The sequence below is a fragment of the Canis lupus genome, chromosome 2 (genome assembly GCF_003254725.2).
Source record: "Canis lupus dingo isolate Sandy chromosome 2, ASM325472v2, whole genome shotgun sequence".
NCBI lineage: Eukaryota > Metazoa > Chordata > Mammalia > Carnivora > Canidae > Canis > Canis lupus.
Genome location: NC_064244.1, coordinates 23,305,381 through 23,330,851, shown reverse-complemented (window position 1 = coordinate 23,330,851; position 25,471 = coordinate 23,305,381). Strand labels below are relative to the sequence as shown.

General features: G+C 36.5%; 1 protein-coding gene and 1 long non-coding RNA gene across 3 annotated transcripts in view; one reads left to right on the top strand and one right to left on the bottom strand.

The window, feature by feature from the left end:
• The window catches only part of USP6NL (USP6 N-terminal like), a 167,799-nt gene that overhangs the window by 115,191 nt on the left and 27,137 nt on the right, over positions 1-25,471 (bottom strand). Inside the window, exon 1 of one of the 2 annotated variants that reach the window (XM_049100898.1) lies at positions 9,220-9,419. The exons of the other annotated variant lie outside the window; for it this stretch is intronic. Coding sequence (XP_048956855.1) covers positions 9,220-9,292 — 73 coding nt within the window. The 5' untranslated portion in view covers positions 9,293-9,419. Of the gene's footprint in view, positions 1-9,219; positions 9,420-25,471 lie in introns of those variants that run through there. 2 annotated transcript variants of the gene reach the window in all.
• Positions 1-25,471, top strand: part of LOC125753597 (uncharacterized) — an 84,466-nt gene that overhangs the window by 33,464 nt on the left and 25,531 nt on the right. The window contains exon 3 of the long non-coding RNA XR_007405749.1: positions 3,657-3,735. This is a non-coding gene — a long non-coding RNA (uncharacterized LOC125753597). The remainder of the gene's footprint in view (positions 1-3,656; positions 3,736-25,471) is intronic.

Sequence of the window (25,471 nt, the reverse complement as noted above, 5' to 3'; positions counted from 1 at the left end):
TCACGTAGGATATATACTAGCAGGGATTGCTTTAACTACAAGTAATAAACCAAAAGTCTAGAGGTAAGTCAGGGTTGTGCAAAGGCTCACTGGTTTCACCAAACACCAGACTCCTATATTTCTCTTCCACCATATTGTTCTTGTCCTCATGCTCACATTATAGCTGCTACAACTCCAGGAATTACACTCATGTTCCAGGTAGAAAAAATATATATAACAAGGAAGCAGAGATAACTATCTCAGAAAGCAAAACTTTCCCAGAAATCTCTAGCAGTCTTTAACTTCCACCTCAGAAAATACAGTCTGATTGGTTTGCTTTTTTAACTGAGCAAAATATCACTCCAAACAAAATCAAAATCCCATCATTAGTAAAGATTTGAGGGAGAAGGGATATTGGGTGGGCAATGAACAGTGTTTGCCACAAGCAGTCATTTCTCAAGTTCTCATGAAGTTATTCTTTGTTGGCCAAGAGCTTGAAATTCTTTATAAATTATAAAAAACTTCAAACAAACAACTAAATCAAGAATACTAGATGTTTGGGGCACCTGGATGGCTTAATTAAGTGGCCAACTCTTGATTTTGGCTCCAGTCATGATCTCAGGGTCCTGAGACAGAATCTGGCATCAGCCTCTGGGCTCAGCAGGGACTGCTTCAGATTCTCTCTCTCCCTCTTCCTTTGCCCCTCCCCCCCAACTTGCCCTTGGTGTGTTCTTTTTCTCTAAAATAACTAAATAAAATCTTTAAAACAAAAAAGAATACTAGATGTGGTGACTTCAGTTTCTCAAGTTTGGCCAACATGTGCAGCAAAAAACATGTATTTTAAATATAAGCTAAAAACCATTATCTATCAGATATTGCAAAATATCTCAAAAGGAGTCACACCTTTCTCTACCCATTTGTTATATTATTAGCTATAATATTTCATTTATCTAGAGATCAGTTTCTGACAATCTTAACTCTTTTCTAGAACACAGCTAAAAGACAGAATGGAAGCAAAAACTCTCAGACAAAACATTTACAGTTGACCCTTGGACAACATGATTTTGAGTTGTACAGTCCTACACAGACTTTTTTCAATAAACATACTGGACAACTTTTTGGAGATTTGAGACAATCTAAAAAAACTCGCAGAGGAACAGCACACCCTAGAAATAGAGACAAAAATCACAAAAAAGGTGCACCATGAATGTATAAAATATATGTAGATACTAGTCTATTTTATTGTTTACTACCATAAAATATACATAAATCTATTATAAAAAGTTAAAATTTATCAAAAAGTATGCACACATTTACAGAGCCTACATGGCACCATTCACAATCAAATGTAAACAAATGTAAAGTTGCAATATTAAATCATAAGTGCATAAAACTAACTGTAGTATACACTGTACCACTGTAATAATTTCATAGCCACCTCCTGCGGCTATGGTGGTGAGTTCAAGTGTTGAAGCTATCTACTTAAAATGCCAACCACTTGATGCTAATCACTTCCACGTGAGGAGTCTGTTTCTCCAATAAACTGCATATGGCAGGAAAAAGTAATCTCTGGTGGTTCCCACATATTTTTCATCATGTTTAGTACTATACCGTAAACTCTGAATAACATCATGAGGCCTAAATGAAGTGCCACTAGTAATGCTGGAAGTGCTCCCAACAAGCAGGGAGAAGTCATGACATTACAAGGAAAAGTAGCATCAGATGTACCATAGATTGAGGCCTGTAACTGCAGCTGCCCACCATTTCAAGATAAATGAATCCAGCATAAGGACCATTGTAGGAAAAAAAGGAAAAAGGAAAAAAAAGAAAAAGGAAAATCTTGTACTTTTTTATGAAACAGCTCTTATCTCATATTGAAAATGCAGCATTTATGTGGGTGCAGAATTGCTAGAAGAAAGGCATACCTACAGAGAGTCTAATATGATTAGAGAAAAAGCAAAGTCATTACGTGAAAACTTAAAGCAAAAAGAAGACGAAGGGTCTAAAGTCAGATGTTTTAATGCCAGCAAAGGATGGTTTGATAATTTTAGAAAAAGGTTTGGCTTATTAATTAATAAGTGTCAAGATAAAAGGGAAGCAGCTTCTGCCATCCAAGAGGCAGCAGACAAGTCTGCAGAACCATTAAGAAAATCAGAAGCCTGAACAGGTTTTTAATGCACTTTTTTTTCTTACCAGAAAAAAAAAAAAGAAAAAGAAAAAAAAATGCCACAAAAGGCATTTATTAGTAAGGAAAAGAAAGGAGCTTCAGGATTTAAGGCAGGAAGGGACAGGCTAACTCTACTGTTTATTGTGCAAATGGAGTCGGGTTTATGATCAGACTGTCCTTATATATAAAGCCTGAGCCTTGAAGGGAAAAGATAGACATCAGCTGTCAATCTTTTGGTTGGACAAGAAGGCCTGGACAACAAGAACCCTCTTCCTGGATTGGTTCCACCAATGCTTTGTCTCTGAAGTCAGTTAGTACCTTGCCAGAAACAGACTGACTTTTAAAGTTCTTCTGATATTGGACAATGTCCCTGGCCACCCAGAACCCCATGAGTTCAACACTGAAGGAGTCAAAGTGGGTTACTTTCCCCCAAACACAACATCTCTAATTCAGCCTCTAGCCTGGGGCTCATGAGGACCTTTAAGACTCATTGCACAGCACTCTAAAGAAAGGACTGTTATCACTATGGAAGAGAGAGACAGAGAGAAGAACATTTGGACAGTCTGGAAATCTTACAGTATTGAAGATGCCATGGTCGTTATAGAAAAAAGCCATCAAGGCAAAAACAATAAATTCTTGCTGGAGAAAACTGTGTCCAGATGTTATGCATGACTTCACAGGATTTATAACAGAGCCAATCAAGGAAACCATGAAAGAGATTGTGGATATGGCAAAAAAGATGGGGGTGGGGGGTGAAGGGTTTCAAGACACAGAACTCTGAAGAATTCAAGAGCTAATAGATACCACACCGGAGGAATTAAGAGATGACCTGATAGAGATGAAGGCTTCCGAACCAGGGCTGAACAATGAGGAAGACGACACAGTCACAGTAGAGCCAGAAAACAAACTGAAATCAGATACTCTGGCTAGAAGGGGTCCAACTATTCATAACTGCTTTTGACTTCTTTTACAACATGGACCCTCCTAATGGTACAAGCACTGAAACTAAAGCAGTGGTGGAAGAACAGTTGGTACAGTAGAGAAACATTTTTAGAAAAATGGAAAAGCAAAAAAAGTCAGACATAAATTATGATGTGTTTCCATAGAGTTTCACCAATTGTGCCGGCTTCCCCTGCTTTCCCCACCCCCATCTCTGCTATACCTGAGATAGGAAGATCAAACTCTGCTCTCTCCTCCTCCTCAGCCTACTCAGTGTGAAGACAACGAGGATGAAGCCCTCTATGATGACCCACTTCCACTTAATAAACAGTAAATAATCATCATGCCATATAGTTAATAAACTTACCTGTTATGTGTGTGTGTCTTTGTGCGAACATCTAGTAACTATAGGCAAGAACTGTATGAGATGCTTTTGGTCACCATCATTACCTAAGTATTCGTCGTGTAGAACATTGTGTACAAGACTCAAAGGGAGGTGGATAGCCTATCCTTAGATAAGCATAAGGTGAGTGATATTTAATATAAAATCAATAATGTGTTTTTTTTTTAGGTTTATAATTTTGCTTTCAAAGAACTACATTAACCATATAGAATGCTTGGAGGAACTGCATATCAGCCTAGCATCACAAGTAAGTGCTTTTTCTTAAAAAATCTAATGTTTCCTATACTGTATTATGAATATGACTGTAAACTGTATGCCATAAAAATTATATGATTTATTCATTAGCATACATGGTAGGCTCCCATGAAGGAACTGTATTGATTACAGCAGGTTACCATAAAGCAATCTTACTGCTGCTTTCTCATTACCAATGCATGAATCATTATATCTGATATGAATTCCTTTTTCACATTATCTTTTCATTTTTTATGACTATTGTTAGTAAGACATATGACAGCTACAATGTTTTGTATCATATAAGACAATCCTGATGTAGGTATGGACAGGATTCATCTTGTAAACAGATAATGTACACTTACAGTATCAACACAGAACAGTACTGGAGCACCTGGGTGGCTCACTCAGTTGAGGGTCCCAGGGTCCTGGGATCGAGTCCTGCATCAGGCTCCCTGCTCAGTGGGGAGTCTGTTTCTCCCTTTTCCTCTGTTCATTCTCTCTCTCACAAATAAATAAATGGATGGATAAATCTTTTTTAAAAAATAAAGAACAGTACTATAAATGTATTTTCCTTATGATTTTAATAACATTTTTCTCTAGCATACTTTATTGTAAGAATATAGTATATTATATACATATATATACACATACATATATATATATATTTAACAACACACAAAATACACGTTAATCAATAGTTTATGTTATTGGTAAGCCTTCCGGGTCAACAGTAGGCTGTTAGTAAAGTTTTGGGGAGTCAAAAGTTATATATGGATTTTCCTTTTTTTTTTTAAAGGTTTTATTTATTTATTCATGAGAGACACACAGAGAGAGGCAGAGACATAGGCAGAGGGAGAAGCAGGCTTCCTGCAAGGAGCCTGATATGGGACTCCATTCCAGGACCCCAGGATCACACTCTGAGCCAAAGGCAGACACTCATCCACTGAGCCACCCAGGTGCCCCTATATGTGGATTTTCAACTGTGCAGGGGTTGGCACCCCTAACCCCCACACTTTTCAAGGGCCAACTATTTCAGTTAAAATTTATTGATCAATTTAACAAATATAACAAATATAATCATCATGTACAGAATGTTAAAGGTATAATAACAGGCAAGAAAAAAATGCTCAGAGAATACAAAGGAATGATTAGTTCTGACCTAGAAAGGTTAGGGGAGAAAGTTAGGGAATGCTTTCTGGAGGGGTGGCATTTAGCCTTGTAAACTGACCTGATAAAGAATCTAACTGTTGGAGGAGGGAAAGAACCTGCCATCCTAACGGAGAAGCATGTCTGAGAAACAGCAAGCATTCTGCTGAGCTGGCACAGAGGGTGCAGTGAGAGACCCAGAAACAGCTAGAAATACAGGTTAAGTCCAAATTCCAGTTCCATGACAAACTGTTTCAGAAAACTATCTCAGATGGCAACAGAAGGATGGAATACAGAGTTGAATGACCAAGTATCACTGACCAGGCTTCTTCTCACCTTCTCCCAACATCATCTAAAAGTTTCCAACTTCTTCACATGACATATAAGTCTCCTCATGTTTTGGCACCTGAGCTCCCCTCTATTATTTATTTTGCTTAGGATGCTTGTACACACTCTCCCCCCCCCACCCCCTGCCCCAAGTTAGCTAGCTTTTTTATGCATATTCTGATACTTAGCCCAAATGAGAGCACTGTCAACTCAACAAATAGTTTAATTCCTTTGCTCTCCTAGTTACCAAACTAGGGCCAGTTCCCCATGGGGCTCCCATGACACTATGTCTACCATAACATCGATCATACTATTGTATTATTGACTTTTGTCTCTTGCCACTTGTACATGAATTCCTTGAGGATACTGTACCCTTGCATCTAAGAAGTCATAAATGATCAGTGAATGTTTATCAAATAAAATGAGTGAGGAGGCTAGTTTAATAATCTAGAGGAGAGGTGTTAAAGTATGAAAGTGGGAATATAAAGATTAGGATAGATACCAAAGCTCCTATGTTTTAATAACAGGAGGGATCTTCAGGTTTCCCTCTAAATATATTCTTCCTTTAAGAATAATTTTTAAAAACATAGTCATCAGGTTTTGCAACCTACAAAAAATACTTTTAGTAAAGAACTTGTATCAAATTTATATTTAGCAGACTTCTCTTACAAAATAGGAAAACATGTACTATTTTTTAAATATTTTTATCCAAATAGACATGAAGCTTTTAAAGGAAAAAACCAGGCTCCTCACTAATACATAGCCACAATGATTGTATGTGTGCCTTACATACATTTGAACAGATTGTACAGTTTTACTTGTGCCCACTCAATGGTGTTCAGGCTTCTCAAACGACTTGAGCATGGCCTTGAAGATGAAGCCTCACCAGGAAATTCAAGAGGAAAACCGCGACAGTTGGTGTTGCCGCTTAGCATCAATTACACATTCCATCTCTTTTCTTAGTCTACAAGATCACACTGCTTTAATTCTCAGACGAGTTTATCTTAAATGTATATTCTTCTACTCATTGATTCTTTCATTCACTGTATCTGCTGAGTGTCTCCTATGCCCCAGGCATAGGCAGGGATCATATCTTTTTTTGCATCCCCAGTGACTAACACAGTGACCTGCAAGTAATGGACACCTGATAAGGGCTTTATGAATAAGTACATGAGAGAATGATGAATGGATAAACCAGTGAGCATATACATGTATATGTGACCCTCTCTCCCAGAAGACAGATATATATATTTTTTAAGGATATTTTTCCAAAGACCACTTATCCTTTGCCTAGTCTTCCTTTATTTTGCCCAAGGTCAGATTACAAAACATCTATGCCTATCCATTTCAACCATCTTCCAAATGTCATTCATTTCCATTAGCTCCTCACTGCATTATTAGATTAAAGAATGTAGATCCACTAAAACTATCCTTCAAATACCATTACTAGTTCTCTCCCTTTCTTATAATGCTAACTGGGGCAAAATTCTAAGCTCCCTAAAGAGCACTAACACAAACTCTCAACAATGTATTTCACTAAGTGGTGGGTAGGCTGGGATACTCAACTGATACTTCAACTAAATGACAAAGCAGTGATTTGGCAGATATTTTGAAAACTTTAAAGAAAATAATCATGAATATTGCATAATTTTCCTCCTTCCTCAAGATAATCCTTCACCATACCCTTCAGTACTACTTACAAAAAAAAATATTGAGTTTGTTTACTATCTCATACCAAGAAAAACTAATTTATGAAAAATTTTCAAACCATTTAAACATAATTATTTCATTCCCAACTTTGATACTTTTTTCACAAATCAATTTTTCCATACTACTCACTCATATTAATGTGATCAAAAACTTTGAAATGTTGCTCTCTCTACATTCATCCATTTAAACAATTGAGTTTAAAGACTCTCTTCTAATATGTCATTGTTTTATATTTGTCTAAAGAACTTTATTTTTTCCTAGTTTACAAATATTAAAAATTGGTAAAATGTAACAATATTTCACAAAAGGGTAAAACTAATAGTAAATATATTAGATAAATGATTAAAAACACTATTAGAATAGGTTTGAAAAAAATAAGGGTCTATGAAAAAAATCTACATAAAATGCCTCTGTTTTTCCTGGTCATGGAAAATTCTGCCTGAAAAAATAAGAAAAAGAATCTAAGAACAAATGCTGTTCTACTACTTTAGTGTATAGCATCATTTAGTACTAGTTTTTCTATATTCATACAGCATTTCCTGTCAAATATGATTATGTTATGTACATATATGCATTTTGAAAAACAAGAAGTATATTATTACCTTTTTCCCTGGGTGTATTCCAAGTAATTATGATTATGTCTGAAAACATATAAACTAGAAGAAACATTCCAATAAAAAAAATTCCATCTGTAAAGGTTAAACTGTATGAATCTGACATTTTCAAACAGATTGCAATTAAATTAACTAATTTACATTCTCCTGAAATAGTAAAAGCAGTAAGCTTTTTTTTAATGCCTAATTGTTAGAATCCTGCTATTCAGAGATAAGAATGCAGTCCTTAATATTACAGAAGAAAAAGAAGGAGAAATAAAAGTAGCAAACAGGTAAAGTATCTTAAACATTATACTTTCAAAGGTAAATGATAATAGTTTCTCTGAATTTTGACATGCATTTTTGCCCATTTAAATACCATGTTTTTCCACAAAATGAGAATAGACAAGATGGTCTAAGGTTTCTTTCAGCCGTAATATTCTATATGTGGCTGATAATACTATATGTCACAATATTATTTCATACCATCATCCCTAATCACGTTGTACAAGACTTAAGGAATCTCATAAGCTTTACTTTAAACACAGGTCACATCAAGTTTTTTTAATTCAAAATAATATATATTTTAGGGGAACCCTGGGAGGCTCTGCGGTTTAGCACCTGCCTTTTGGCCCAGGGTGTGATCCTGGAGTCCTGGGATCGAGTCCCACATCAGGCTCCCTGCATGGAGCTTGCTTCTCCCTCTGCCTGTCTCTGCCTCCCTCTCTCTCTGTCTCATGAATAAATAAATAAAATATTTTTTAAAAAAATAATGTATGTTTTATATTATTTGAGGTATATTTATGCTATTTAAATCATATAAAGACAGAATGCTGTATCTTACTTGTGAAAAAGCTGATATAGAAATTTATCAACTGACTGATTTTAAACCATAAATTGAATTCATGAAATTGACAGCATTATAAACTAAGCTTGTGAACTTATATTTTTTAAATCAATTCTTTATTGTCATTTTGGAGATTTACTATTTCAAGCGTTTAAAAAAGCAAAAAACACAAGTATTTCTTCAAAGGTGTATCTGCATTTGTTCATTTTAAGATCTGTGAGTCAGACATGCAATTTAGAAAGATTCTGAAAATGTATTTCAACATACCCCAAACTGACACAGGCTATACAGAAATATTTTAAATATAAACAGCATTGATTACGCATATAATCGTAAACAGAAAGATAGTATTCACTGAAAAAGGCAAAAAAAAAAAAAAACCTACCATTTAGTGGCTGAATTCATATTCATAACTATTATTTCATCAGCAGGCCACACAAATAAGAACCATCTAGTTCTTTTGCCCTGCTACAGGCAGAATTCTTGCTTGTTCCTTTCTGATCTCTGCCATGAACACTTGTACTTTAAAATTAAAAGAGGATTACATAAATTATTCTTCTACCTCCAAAAACACATAATACAAGAGGATTTTTCCAATGTGAAAAATACTATTGCAGTAGATATGTCATGACCTCTCCTCAGTATTCGTATCTTTTCATAAGAAGATATGCTTCTAATTTGTCATTTAAAAATAGGAATAATAAGGCGTGTTTACAATTATGCCATTACCTGATCCTTTTCAGTTACCATTATATAAGAAGAGCAAAAGCATACACGATAACTCAAAACTCCTTTTTCATAGCTGTTCTCTAGATCGATATTTGTAAAAAGCTCTGAGTGCTCCGACTGTTCATTCTGACGATGTTCCTACCTTCCTTCACTCTGGCTGCTTTTTGCCTTGATGGTGTCACCAGCTCCTTTACAATCTGCAAGACTTGAATCATTGCTAGTTAACAAGCCAAAGACTCCGCGGCTTCCTCCAGAAATCCAACAGGTTTCATCACCAAGAGCTCACTGCTGTCTCTGCGTTCGGGAAGCTCAGGCACGAATACAGTTCAACTTCAGAGAAATACATGCTTTGCTTAGCTATCCAGGAAGGCTCTGAAGCAGTTAATAAGAAACCACAAAAGGACAGGCAACATCGTCTTGAAATGGATTCGAAGCGACTTCGGCACATGTGAAAACCACCATCCTCAAAGTCCCAATGTATCACTTTACAAAGCATTAACCAGTTATAAACAAAAGAAAACAAAATGTGGGTAATCTGCTGCAAATCACTAAGCACAGTGAAAACATTTTCTCATAAAAGTCATGACAGGAGAACTAAAGTGCTATGCTATAAATTCTCATATAGCGGATCACAGATGCTATGTGCAAGTTTTTAAAAACACTCAGAAGTACTCAACCAAAATACCCTGCATTGCAAAGCCTTAATACTTTTTTCCAATTTCTCAAAAATTGCTTATGTGAAACACAGAAAGTAAAATGTGGATAAAAATAAAACTCTATCTTGCTAACTCCAAGCTCCCAGGTCTGCCTAACAGAATACTTCAAAAACTATCCTATAAATTCCTTCCCCGCCTCCTCACACAGACACCTCTGACTGACATCCCAGTACGTGAAGAGAAGTCTACATTCATGCTTCACACTAGAAATCCCTAACGGGTTTGTGAATTCACTGGCCTCACCAGCAGAAGCATAGGCCAGAGATTTTTCAAACCAAGCATAACCACCATCTTTGCCACCCAATTTTCAACAGCCATGCGGCGACAATGCCCCATTAATACTGAATACCTTGGTTACATATTCTATTTATCACACAGCAGCCCTTCTCAAAGTAAACCTACGGAGTTAACTAAAAGAGAGAACTGACATTCAAGTTAATAATGGTTAACTGTTGTTTGTATCACAGTGATTCTCCACCAGCAATTTGTGCCCCTTTCAGTCCTGCCAACTGTCCTCCTGGTTCTCCTTCTTTCCCATTTATCACGGTGACAGCCTCAATGAATCATTACAAAATGGATCCTAGGGCAAATCAAAGGCAGTTCCTTTGCCTTCACACTTAAAGGCTTATAATGGTTACTTTCCCAGTGTTCAACTGGACAAGTGAGATACACAGTCCATCCACCAAGGTTGGAAGTAAAACGCAGAATCCAAAACTCAAAGGCTTCTGATTTCTCTGACATCACGCCTTTCCTGTAAAAATGTATAGTTTTAAAATTCAGGGTGAAGTTTTCAGATCTTCAAAAAAGAGGTGCTATAACATGTGCATATATATCCACCCATAATGTATTCTCCATATGGGTGGTAATTTAAGACATCAGTGTTACAAATCCATGGCAGTGACAAACTCTGCAAATGGAGGACAAAACAGGGCATTTATCCTAACTATCCATCATCTTTAAACAGAATATCTATACTTACAAACTAAGTCAGAAAGTTTGGATGAGTCAAAGACCAAATTTTAAACCTCAAATCAAAACTGTGCTCTTTAGTGATTCCCTCTGAAGACTTGATACAGATCATCAAGATCTAAATCAAACTCCTCAAATTAGGTTCCCCCAGTTCTTTCTATCCCTTGCCCCATCTCCTAAGGCAGTTCAGAACATGAAATAGGTGTTAGGTATATACTGACTTCATTCCAGTTCTTTGCATTCCCACATTTCCAGCTCCTGAGAAATCACTTCCACCCTTCTGGAAAAACATGATGCTTTTGAAAGATACTTTCTCTTAGCTTTACTCTCTGCCAGTATTTTTCTCTTTCCATTCAAGGAAAGGGATCTACAGGGCATTATCTTCAGTCAACCGTCTCCTCCACACCTGATCAGTGAAAAGAAGACTATCTATATTCATGGTTCCATAAATTTCAATTATCATACCCCCATCTCCCTGATAACAGTATTGGTTTTGAAAATGAAAATTGCATGTGATCAGTTTGACTCACTACTGTCAGCCCTTAACTTCTTCTGCTAAGCAACCAATAGATTTTTCCAGTTTCTCTCATTCTCTTCTAATTTTTTATATCATGTGCTGCACAGTAAATGTATCTCACTACATATTCTAATATAGTAGATATAACCAAGCTGTACTCTAAAATGTCAAGATTATGAAAGACAAAGACAGAGGAACTATTACAGATCAGAGGAGAGTCAAGAGTCAGGTTAACAAAAAAAATAATAAAATAAATAAAGAAATTAAAAAAAAAAAGTCAGGTTAACAAGACATAACCCATGATGCCAGGTTAGATAATGGACCAGAAAGGCACGAGAGGAAATATATGACATGTGGGGACAATAGTGAAGTGTGAACACCATCAACAGGTTATCAGCGTTACTTCCTGACTATGACCATTACACTTGCAGTTACATAACAGAACATCCTGGATTTTAGGACTATGCCCTAAAATATCCAGGGGTAAATACTTCAATTTACCCTCTACTGGTCCAGGAAAAAAAAATAAAATAAATAATAATAATAATAATACAGAATGAGAAAATAAATGTGGTAAAATCTTAGCATTGGAGAAATCCAGGTAAAAGAACAGGAGAACTGGGTTATTCTTTTTTTCTTTTTGAAAACTGTGTTATTCTTGCAACATTTTCCTAAGTATGAAATTATTTCAAAATAAACTTAAATTCTGACTATCTAGCCCTATATACGTGTGTGTGTGTATATATAGTTTATAAAGGATATTTACGTATTCATATTCATGTATGTTTAAATCATACAAAGCAAGGATTCTAAAGGCCCCAATAAATAATATAGAAAAGAATTCCATATCTGTGAATATGCTGTGTTCCAATTCAGTCTCTGCGGGTATATCCATATACACACATATATGTGTTCTCATATTTGCTTCCTTTGCCTCAAAAGATCATTCCGAATCTTCCTGAAATGCAAATTTTGAAAATATACATACCTCTGGGCTTAGTCTGGCACGGGCACTCCTAAAAGAATTAATTTCCAGGTCATTCACTTGCACATGTACTTGTCACTACAGCTGAGCTGCTTGAGAAGACACAGGCAGCAAGGGCCCTTCATTTCCATCTCCCTTTGACACAATCACCTTTGACCCACTTCACAAGAAATAGGCCAACCCTCACCCACCTCTACGCCACACAGTGCTCCAAGAGATAAAAACATAGGAGACGGGGGACAAAAACAATCCAACAATTCCTTTAATCAAGGTAGGATAAGTAACATCAGACTACTCCATTCATTAAGAGTTTCTAATAAAATATTCATTTAAAGTGAATAATCATTCACCAAAATTCATCATATATTTGTTGTTTTGACAAAGTGCATTAGGAAAAATCTCTGTGAGTAAAGTGGAATGGATATAGAATTCCAGGGGAAAAAAGAGTATAAAACCTCTAGCTACTGAAGAAAAGCTTGTTCGTTTTCCTTTTTTTTTTTTGAAAGAGAGAGAAAGACAGAGGGGGCGGGGGAAGCGTGTGCATTGGAGTTGGGGGGAGGGGCAGGTAGAAGGAAAGAGAGAATCTTAAGCAGACTCCAGGCCCAATGCCTGACATGGGGCTTGATCTCACAACCCTGGGATCATGACTAGAGCTAAAGTCAAGAGTAGGACACTTAACCAACTGAGCCCCTCAGGTGCCCCTACCTTGTTCATTTTTCAAATGGATGGCACTGGGTATCAAACCACTGTGATAATTAAACCTCACTACACACGCTTATAAGAAGGATGTAAGAGTTTGGCTTATTTAGTATTCTTCCTTACTGGTCCTCTGGCACAAAGAATTGGTTTAATCACAGTCCTTGGTTCTTAACATTGGTTCATGCATGGCCCAGTTTTATTTATACGCTGAATTATTTACTTTTAATAATAAACATCACAAAGCAACCACCCAAAACAAAAAACTAGGAAGTTAACAATAATCTGCATTTAACCTACATCCGCCCAACCACCAACCCATCCCCCTGCTTCAACCCAAAGTATCAAACACCGTGAACTCAGTAGTTATCACTCCCTTGATTTCCTTTATATCTATCTAACATTATCTCCTCCCCCTTCACTCTCTCACACACACACTCCCATGTGCTGCTGTTCATTTGTTCCGAAGGGTATCACATTTCATGTTATCTTTGAGGAATTATATTTTTTCTTAAATATTGAGACCAATGGTTCTCTATCTTCACTACACATTGAAATGACCAGAGGGTTTTAAAAAGTATGATGCCTGGGTCCCTCTACAGGGATTTGCACTTCACTGTCTCAGGGTGCAGCCCAAGCATCACAAATTTTAAAAGTTCGCTCAAATGACCATCACATTTAGCCAAGGACCACTGTTCTAGAAGAATGACATAGGAAAAGTCAATGTGTACAAGCAAACATGAAAGGTACAAAAATTATGATCCCACTATTACAGAATTATACACATGTGGAGAGAGAAACATGTGTGCACAAAGAAAAAATATCAAAATGTTATCAACAATTTTTCCTCTGGGGACGCCTGAGTGGCTAAGCAGCCAAGCATCTGCCTTCAGCTCAGGGCATGATCCTGGAGTCCCGAGATGGAGTCCCACATCTGGCTCTCTGCATGAAGCTTGCTTCTCCCTCTACCTATGTCTCTGTCTCTGTCTCTCTCTGTGTGTCTCTTATGAATAAATAAATAAAATCTTTTAAAAATATTTATTTTCTCTGAATAGTGGCATTATATACGAATTGTTACTGTCTTCTTTTTGCTATATTTTTCTACACATTTTACTATTAAAAAAATGAATATTTTGGTTTTTAAATATTCCATTTCATCTCACCAAAAAGGATACACAGATGGCAAGTTAGAGTATGAAAAGAGGTTCGAGGTTCACATCATTAGGAAACTTCAAATTAAGACAACAATGAGATACCCCTACACATCTATCAGAATGACAAAAATGCAAAATGCTGAAACACCAAATTCTGTCAAAGATAAATAGCAACAGGAATTCTCATTAACTGCTGATGGGAATGCAAAATGGTACAGCCACTTTGGAAAACAGTTTGGTGGTTTCTTAAACTCTTACCATTTTATGCAACAACTGTATTCTTTGTTATTTATCCAAATGAGTTAAAAACTTCCTCACAAAAACCTGTTTATGAATGTTTATAACAGTTTAATTTGTAATTGCCAGAACCCGGGAGCAATCACTTGTTCTTCAGTGAGTGACAGATAGACAAACTGCTACATCCAAGCTACAGAATATTGTTCAGCAATAAGAGGAAATGAGCTATCGAGCCACAAAAATAAACAAAAACAAACAACAAAAAAAACCATGGAAGGACTTTAAATGTCACGTAAAGGAAGCCAATCTGAAAAGGCTGCATAGTGTATGATTCCAATTATTCTAGAAAAGGCAAACCTGTGGAGACAGTAAAATAATCAGCAGTTGCCAGGGGTTTGAGAAGAGGAAGAGAAGGATGAATAGATGGGAGCGCAGGGAGTTTCTACAGCAGTGAAACTAATCTGTATGTTACTATAATGGTAGACACATTCATTAGACATTTGTTAAAAACCCATAAAATGCACAACACAAACAGTGACCTTTAATGTAAACTATGGACTTTGGCTCATCAATTGCAGTAAATGAATCATACAAATCCAAGATGTTAGTAACAGGGGAAACTGGGAAGGTGGGGAGTATTCCTGGGGGGTATAGGAGAACTCCCAGTACTCTCCCCTCAATCTTTCTGTAACCTACAATTGCTCCAAAATACAGTCTCTTAAAATGACAAAAGAAAATCTATATTAAAAAAAAAAAAGAAAATCTATATTTAATATGTACTTATCTATATCCTACTCTTCAGACTTTATCTAAAATAACACACAGATAAATCCAAAAAAGTACAGAGTTTAACTGGAGTGCTTAAAACAAAAACAGTAACTGCCTATACACAAGAGCTCCAAAGTGGCTCCGTAGATAAGAAATGGAACAGGTGCCCTTGCAATGGACCTCCTGCAACCAGCTATGAGTTCTTTTAGTTCTTAGTTCTTTTTTTTAACAGAAAAATTCTTCAATCTTGTTTCCTACCTTTGTATTTTTGTTACACATGGCCACCCCCAAAACCACAATCTCTTGGCCAACCTCTAAGAGCACAGTTTTCCTTTTCCTCCCCATCACTTCCCAATTCAGCACTCCCAGAGTGGGGCACAAGGAGGAACATAATGCCATGGAAAGCACAGAATGAGCCAAGCGCACAGAGAGAAGGGCCACAGGCAGTACACCAGGAGAACATCATGCACATCTACCGGGACACTCCCAGTCATGCCACTTTGCTTTCTCCAAATGAAGATACAAGGCAAAAAGTCAATTTCCTTCCACTCAAAAGGGATCAGTAACAGGAACTGTAGAAAAAACAGCTAGGCAGAGGAAAGAAATTTTTTCCCACCATTCCTCACTCACCAAAAAAACAAAACAAAACACCAGGAAGAGGGAAAAAACAAGATTGAATTTGATCTCATTTGTATTTTTTCCCTCCTTCATTTAATAAAACCATGAACAAATTCACTGAACCATCTTTCTTGGCCCCCACATGAAAAGAACTATGGAGAATCAGTGTTTTCTTAAAGCAAAATTATACTACTAATCCTCATTAATAATGTTGTAGAAAGTTCAGACCAACTCCCTAGAATCCTAAAGAACTGATTTAAAAGGTCTTGATTTCCTTCTTTTTGTCACTATACATCTCTAATAATTATTCTTATTACAAAAATAATGCATGTTCACTATAGAAAATAAGTATATGAAAAAACAAGTCCAAAGAAAATAAAATCTCTCTTAGGCCTATCATACAGAGATAAGCACTGCTAAACTTAACCCTGTACTTTTTTGTTGATTTTACAAAAATGAGGTAGTACTATACATTACTGTTTTGGAATCAATATGTTTTCACACTTAAAAATACTTCATCAACATCTTTTTTATAAAATAAACACAGACATGGATATTTGCACTGTGCTTTGTCCAAAAATTTTTTTGATCATATGAATAACAACCCAGCATCTTTTCATTCCTGGCAATGATTTAGGATTTTTTCTATGCACTTTTCGGAAAACTGTTTTGGCTTTCCTGGAAATATATTTTAGAATGAAACTACTGTCAGTTTTCTCAGAACATGTAGATAAATGAGAAAAAAAAAAATATGAGTGGCCACACTTGTGACAAAAACAATCTGTAAATATGCAAGATGTCAACTGGCCAGCAAATAGAAAAAGGCTTTTTTGAATATTAAATGATAAACCCACTCTGACTGGTCTCCTTTTGGATTAATAAATCAGTTTAATATACTTCATTTCTTTGTCATTCTACTTAGATTTTACAGGTGGGATATAAACATTATGTTCTACAATTTTGAAAATCTCTATAAACTCATTGATAAAGGATAAAATGTATACTGATTACAAATATAAGAGTTGACTTTTGTCCATACACCTTCTTCATTTTTATTTTTTAAAGATTTTATTTATTTATTTAACAGAGAGCGAGAGTGCACAAGTAGGGGAAGTGGCAAAGGCAGAGAGAAGGAACTCCCTGCTGAGCAGGGAGCCCCATATGGGACTCAGTCCCAGGACCCTGAGATCATTACCTGGGGTGAAGGCAGGTGCTTTAACCAACTGAGCCACTCAGGCGCTCCTCCATATACCTTTACCAAATATCTGTTATATTTTCTGTCCAAATAGAGCTCAAGTACTCTTACAATAATTCCTAATAATTCATATGGGATATTTAAAGAATAACACTGTCAAAGCTAATCAACTATCTGCAGATTTTTTTTTCCACAGAAAAAAAAGGCAAAATAAAATATGGGAAAGTAAAATGTCCAAAAGTTGCAGGATGTGGAAAGAGCCACAGAATATGCATTATGGATGACATTATCCTTCTTTCACATAATCTCTAAGCATATTAGATGGTAGTAATTGTTTATGAACAAAAGTACCTGTATTGATGTAATTAAGTTAGCAGTTCTTTCAAAACCAGTTTTTAAAGATATTTTATAAAAGGGCGATTCATTTTGCTTATAACAAGCAACCAAGAAACCACTATAGCTTGGTTGAAGCTTCTGTACTTTCTGTGGCTCAAAAGAAACTGTCATAAACATGCACATGCAAAGTACAATTCACAAAAATGGAGAATTACAACATATTATCCCAATAAATCTTCACAACACCTAGAAATTCTTAATGTACTGACATATCGTAAGTTCATTTTAAAGGCAATAAAATTTTGCTCATCCATACAAAAACTATTAAGCTCTAACTACAATGCTAGCTCCTTGTATTACAAGCGTGATCAATCTCCTCCCACTCTACCAAAAGAAACTGACACTAAACACATAATTACACAATTAATTATTGAATTACAATTGAAATAACTTCTGCAGGTAAGTACAGGATGACAGAGGACTGTCTTCAAGTGGAAAAATAGTAGGAATTAAAGGATACACACAGCACATTATAACTGAACATATTCCAATTTATCAATTACCACATTTTGAATTTTTAAAGAAAGCTTTCCTTTATGCACAAATAAGTCTTCTGACTTTCCAAAGCCACATGCAGATGGACACATAAATACAGAAGGTAAAGAGACCTCCTAGTCATAATAAGGAAATTTAAATACGACTTTCTTTCCAAAATCAAGAACTCAAAGAAAACACAGCATCCAAGCAATCTGACCTACTCCAGATTCTAACAAAGCTGTCAAATAACATTATTAGTTTAAAAATTCATTACTATTTTAAAAATCACATATTAAAAAGTAGTTAAGTCTTGGAATTGAATCTAGATGAATGGTAATTCAATATAACATCGCATTTAAGATCAAATGTCCATATGCACCAAATACATGTATATGAAAAATATAAAGACATAGGTATTTCCATAGAACTCACAAAACTGCTTGTGTATATAAATACAGAAACACTGTGCATTATCTTTCTGTTAACCATCACAAAATGACCCATGTCCCCCAAAGAACATAGAAAGCCCTAATACACATATTAAAAAACTACACTGCTTCATAACAAATTTTTGGAGATGTATCATCCAGAGTTAAAGTCTGTGATTTTTCAGTTAAGTATTTTAGGAGAAAGGACTATTTTAAAAGGATATGATACAAGAAAAATGTAAATAGTGAACACATAAAAAAGTTATCCTAAGAATGAGATAGCACCTCAACACCCATTCGGATGGCTGCTGTCAAAAAAAAAAAAAAAAAAAAAAAAAAAGAGTTGGCCAGAATGGGAGAAGATATTTGCAAATGACTTATCAGATAAAGGGCTAGTATCCAAGATCTATAAAGAACTGATTCAACTCAACACCCAAGAAACAAAAAATCCAATCATGAAATGGGCAGAAGACATGAACAGAAATTTCACCAAAGAGGACACACACATGGCAAACAAGCACATGAGAAAATGTTCCACATGGCTTGCCATCAGGGAAACACAAATCAAAACCACAATGAGATCCCACCTCACACGAGTGAGAATGGTGAAAATTAACAAGACAGAAAACAACAAATGTTGGAGAGGATGTGGAGAAAGGGGAACCCTCTTGCACTGTTGGTGGGAATGCAAGCTGGTGCAGCCACTCTGGAACACAGTGTAGAGGTTCCTCAAAGAGTTAAAAATAGAGCTACCCTACGACCCAGCAATGGCACTACTGGGAATTTACCACAAAGACAGAGATGTAGTGAAATGCCGGGACACCTGCACTCCAATGTTTATAGCAGCAATGTCCATAATAGCCAAGCTGTGGAAGGAGCCTCAATGTCCTTCGACAGATGAATGGATAAAGAAGAGGTAATATATGTACACTATGGAATATTACTCAGCCATCAAAAAGGACGAATACCTACCATTTGCTTCGACGTGGATGGAACTGGAGGGTATTATGCTGAGTGAAGTAAGTCAATCGAAGAAGGGCAATCATCATATGGTCTCACTCATACAGGGGATATATGAAATAGTGAAAGGGAATATAAAGGAAAGAAGGGGAACTAAGTGGGAAAAATCAGAGAGGGAGACAAACCATTAGAGACTCCTAACTCTGGGAAATGAACAAAGGGTTGTGGAAGGGGAGGTGGGCAGGAGGTTGGGGTGATGGGCACTGAGGAGGGCACTTGATGGGATCAGCACTGGGTGCTATACTATATGTTGGTAAATCGAACTTCAAATAAAAACAAATTAAAAAAAGAAAAAGAGTTGGCCAGGATGTAGAGAAACTGGAGCCCTTGTGCAATGAGAAATGGTACAGCCGCTATGGAAAACTGCATGCAGTTCCCCCAAAAATTAAACACAGAATTACCATATCATCCAGCAATTCTGCTTCTGGGTATATACTCAAAAGAACTGAAAGGTGAGTCTCAAAAAGATATTTGCACACCTATGTTCACAGAAGCATTGCTGACAAGAGCCAAAAGGCAGAAGTGAACCAACTTGCCCATTGCCAAACTGTGGTGATCCAAACAATGAAATAGATATTCAGTTTTCTAAAGGAAGGAAATTCTGGCACCTGCTACAACATGGGTGAACTATGAAGACATTGGTGCTAAGTGACATGAGCCAGTCACAAAAAAGACAAATACTTAGGATCCCATTTATATGAGATACGGAGAGTCATCAAATTCATGAAGACAGAAGGTGAGACAAATGGTGGGCGCCAGGGGCTGGAGGAAGGGAAATGGGAAGCTGCTTAACGAGTATGCTGTGTCAGTCTTTCAAGATAAAGAGTTCTGGAGACTGGCTGCACAGCATCATAAACAGACCTAATGCTACTGAATTGTACACTTACAAATGGTTAAGACTGGCGAATTTTATGTTCTATGTATTTTACCACAATTTAGACAAAAAAGTTATCCTGTCTAAAAATCAAATATATGCAACTAAAAGCAACTTTTAATGCCATGTTGAGCCTACTACACTAGTCATGGTGAAATGTATCCCTGTATACCAATTACCAGAGTAACTAAATTAGTACAGTCTTTTAAGAAAGATGGGAGACATATACAAAAACATTTCAGTACTATAAATCTAGCCTAAGGAATTCACTCTAGGTGGTTTTATTAAAGTAAAGGAGCTAATTCACCAGTGACATTCATTCTGCAAACATTTTTAAAAATTGAAAAATCCTAAATAACCAAACAAGAGGGAAATAGTTATATAAGTTACTATGCATCATTACCTTTAGGAATTTGAAAATTTTGAATTTTAATTATGAAAAACAATTATAGAAATATGATAACTGTCTAAATATGACTCAGTGTTAGAAATCCAAATATAAAATTGCATATACATTATGAATCCAATTATATAAAAATATACAGTATCTGGTGTGCCTGGGTGGCTCAGTCAGTTGAGCATGTGACTCTTAATTTCAGCTCAGGTCATGATTTCAGGGTCATGAGATGGAGCCCCAACCACATCAGGCTCTGCTCAGCAGGGCATCAACTTGAAGATTCTTTCTCTCTGCCCCTCTTCCCACTCTCTCTCTCTCAAATAAACAAAAAAATCTTAAATACACACACACACACACACACACACACACACACGTATCTGGACAAGACCACAGGGTCACATGCAAAAAAACAAATGGCTGCTTTATTTCGGTGTTATGATTATACTTTAAAAACAACAGGAAAAGGAGACTGTAAAGAAGAAGAAAACAGATTAGTTTTAGTGACATTAGGTGAAATAAAATAGAAAATGGAGGCTACAACATGTGTTTTATCTAAACTAAAATTACAAACTTAATCTCCTCCCACCACTTACTTATACCAGTGCTAAATTTCCTTCATTTCTTAATTTCAACCTCTCAACTCCAGGTCTTCATATGTTGTTCCCTCCATTAAGAACCTTCTCCTAGGGTGCCTGGGTGGCTCAGTGGGTTAAGCTCCGACTCCTGGTTTTTGCTCAGGTCATGATCTCATAGATCCTAAGACTGAGCTCCAGATTGAGCCCCACATGGGCCTCTGTGCTCAGTGGGGAGTCTGCTTGAAAGAGTCTCTCCCTCTGTCTCATCCTCCACCCCCACAAGCACATGCGGTCTCTCTCAAAGAAATCTTAAAACAAACAAAAAACCTCTCCTTCCTCCTCTTCACTTAGCCAGACATCAGCTGGAATATGATTTCCTAGCAGTGGTCTTCCTGCCCTCCCTACGGATAGGTTCCCTTGCTCCTGCAGACTCCTACATTCCCCTTTTTGTATTAATAATACCATGCTACTTGTGCAGTAGCTGTCTTCCCAACCAGTTCTGTGCTCTAAGAAGCTACTGACTGTCGGTCTTGTTCTTGTCTATCTCGCCAAAGATCAACCCAGCAGCAGAATACTTGGAGGCACTCATTAGTATCTGTTAATACTAAAAGACATAATTATTATGTATTCAAAAATAATATATTTCCTTCCTTAAAATTTGTTTTAAAATCACATTCAAACACCATAACTCTTAAAATATTTTAAGAAATCAATTTACAGCATCATTGTGTTTCAAAGTTGTCAAGAAAGATTTAAATCTCTTATACCTTGCAATATTCCAAATTAATTTTCTAGCTTTCACTACACCTTGCAATTATTTTTTTTTTAAAGATTTTATTTATTTATTCATGATAGTCACAGAGGAGAGAGAGAGAGAGGCAGAGACACAGGCAGAGGGAGAAGCAGGCTCCATGCACCGGGAGCCCGACGTGGGATTCGATCCCGGGTCTCCAGGATCGCGCCCTGGGCCAAAGGCAGGCGCCAAACCGCTGCGCCACCCAGGGATCCCTACACCTTGCAATTATTAAACTTTTAAGACTCATGACTATAGATGGTAAGTATCTGGACAATTCACATTAAAATCTAATATAACCCATAAATCTCTAAAACCTAATGAGAAGCAGTCTTGATGCATTCATTTATTCTATTTTTAGGCAGGAAACTTTATTAGGACAAAGACAAAGAGGCACTAGATTATAAGAAAAGCTAACAGTGAAGCAATCTCAAGTGATACATAAAGAGCTATAGCTATTTATTGCTACTAAACAAATTCAATTGTGCTATATCTAATACCTTCAAAATATCTGTTCAACAGCATCTTGAGATTCTGTCAACATAATTCAAAATAGGAATTGTGCAGAAAGAAATTTCTCTTGACAAAAGCTGAATGTTGTCTCCTTCCCAGGTCATCTCATATTCTAGAAAATCTCTCTGCCATTTTTCTCAAGCCTTTGTGATAAAAGCAAAACCAAGCAGCAAAGCAGAGCAATAAATTCCTTTCTTATGCAAGAGATGTGAATCCTATTTCGATTAAGGGAGAAATGGGAAATTTTTCCATTAAAGAGCTAAATGGAAAAAAGTGGAAAGATCACCACGCAGTCTTCCTTTCTCTTCTAGACAAGCCTCCGGAGGGAATGGTGCAAGCTGTCACGCATGTTCATGCGGACCCCATTCATGACAGGAACCCACAGCCAACCCTCATGTGAGGGCTACTCTACAGAACAACTGGGCTGCACCCTTCAAAATCACCAGTATGGTGAAAGATCAAGAACCCTGAGGGACTGTCCCAGGTTCACGGGGAGACAGGGAACTGACAGCCGGACAGGCCCTGAGCCAGGAGCAAATGGGCTCTGCAGGACATTGCTGGGAAACCCAACAACCCAAGCATAGAACATCATATAAATGTAATTCACCTAGTTAGTAATTTTACTGTGGTTATGAAAGAGAATGTCCTTGTTCTTGAGAACTACACACTGATGCTACTTGTGCAGCAAGTACACTGAAGGAAAAATGGGAAGAGGAGTGTGACATATGCAACCTACTCTCAAACAGTTCCAAAATAAATAAGTTAATATGTGGGGTTTTTTAAATATGTTTTCAGAAACAAAAACAAAAAATAAAAGGTTGATCCTATTTAAAAAATTAAGTTGCAAGGATTGGGAAGGGAGAGAATTTTACCTGCTGAGAAGAGATACTCACTAATCAAAGGAAGAAATAAGAAGGAAAACTTTGCAGATCTCAACACTATCATTTTCCACCAGAATGCAGCTCAGCACTGAGTTAGAATAGCACATCTCTTCATTTAGACCAGAACTTCTGATGGCTTACAATTTTTACATCACATTTTAGGAGAAAACACAATAATGACCACCTCTGTAATACAAGTCAAACATTTTAAAGTAGGTTGTTGTTGTTGTTGTTGTTGTTGTTGTTGTTGTTGTTTTTACTACAGCATTACTTCTGCTAAGGAATCATTTGAGATCCAAGTTCCTCTTAACAAAGTCAGTTTGGGTGTCTAGAAAGGTGAGTGAGGTGATTCTCCTGTCCTGGGCAAAGTTCCCCGTACATATCAGTACATACACCTATAAGTACATACAAGTACAAAGTTCCTGTAAAAGGTCTAAGTCTGATTTGGGCAAGAAAAAGAAAATCACACCCTACTGACTCCGTATGGGACAACCTGGACCAAGACCATGCCAAGATGCTAAGGAAACATCTTTCCTTAAGAGACTCTAGTAACAAGGAAGACTTCCCCTTAGTTAGCAGTAAAGAAACCCTCTTTTAAATAGCTTCTAGGTTACTTACACCACCAGAAACAGTATTTTTGATCATAGAACATGCCAATGAAATACATCTTAGTCATCGTTTCTGAGTATGAATCAATCATATGGCATATAAAGTTTGTTGATACAGTTAAAACAACAAATTCAAGCTGGTTTGAAAATGAAACTCAATTCTGTGGTACCATAATTGTCATGAGTAAGCAAGTTTGCAATTTTCTTCCAACATTGGTAAAACCTGGCCTCTCCTTTCCTAATCTAGAACACTTCACACTTCATCTACATCTACACAGCACATAAAGAAAATAACAAAAAGCTATTGCCTAAAGAAAATACACAAGACCAGTTACTGTGAATTTATATAAAAACTTACAGTATGCGTACATGTCCACATTCTCAAATTTCTTTTAAGTTAGAATCAGTCAATATATTCTACCTCACTTTGCATTAGAACATAACAAAGTTAATCAGTGAAGACATTAAACACAGTACTTTACTGGAGATTGTCAAAACCCATGCTAACACATCCTGAAACTTCTATTTCTATCCCATTCTTCTAGAATCTGAAACAGGCAACTACATTGTTTTACAAGCCATGGTGACCCTAAATGTTCCACAATGTAAAACAAATGTAGATGAGCGTACATCACTGTCTTACTGAAATCTGTCCAGTTCCACTGTTTAAAGTTTAACGCCCGAATACTCCAAATGTGTCAGTGGGAAAGAAAACTAGGTTCGACTCCACAGTACCTAGGTAATGCCAGCAGAAGTCAGCTTCTGAATTCAGGGCAAAAAAACAGCACTCGACAACCAATTGCCTGCACATGACCACTATCTTTGAACATGAAGTTAATAAACTAACCTATGACTCAGTCCTTGAATTAGGAGAGGGTGACTGGGGCAGGGGAAGAATTGGGAAGATGTTTTCATTCTATTCTGACCCTTTCTAACCAACAGCTTTAAAGAGAGCCTAAAAAGAATTAACTTCCATGGTCACCTTGTCCATCTCCAAAAAAGAAAAAGAAAATATAGTATCAAAACACAATCTTAGAACAATTTTGAGAGAGAAACATAGAGGTTTTGAAATTTTTAACATCAATTTCACACTTCTGGGAAATGAGGAGACAGCTATATAATGACATCCATCATATAAATTGACAGGCTCAAATTCCCTTAATAGAAAATGTCTATTTGTGTTTAAGGCAAAAACTGGTAATATATAGCTGTCCAGACACTATAAAAAAACCAATGTTAATATATGTAGATTTAATAGCCAGGCCATTTAATAAATATCACTTATTTATGTTAATTACAGTTGAAGTAAGATAATTTGCCAAGTTTCTTCTGTATTGAATTCACCTATTTCTCAAAATTTTTAAATTCATACTTCAGCCTTTGCACTCAGGAGGGTTTTGCACCAGCATGAGCTCTTGTACTCTACAGATCTAATTTATATAGTGAGTCAAAAAGTAGAATAAATGATCTAACACAGCCTTTCTTTTCCTTTTTCCTCTCCTTTGAAGTGAGTTGAGTTCTCATTTAAGGTTTGTAACATAGCTGTTTCCTAGTTGTAAAGTTATGCCTTCCTAAGT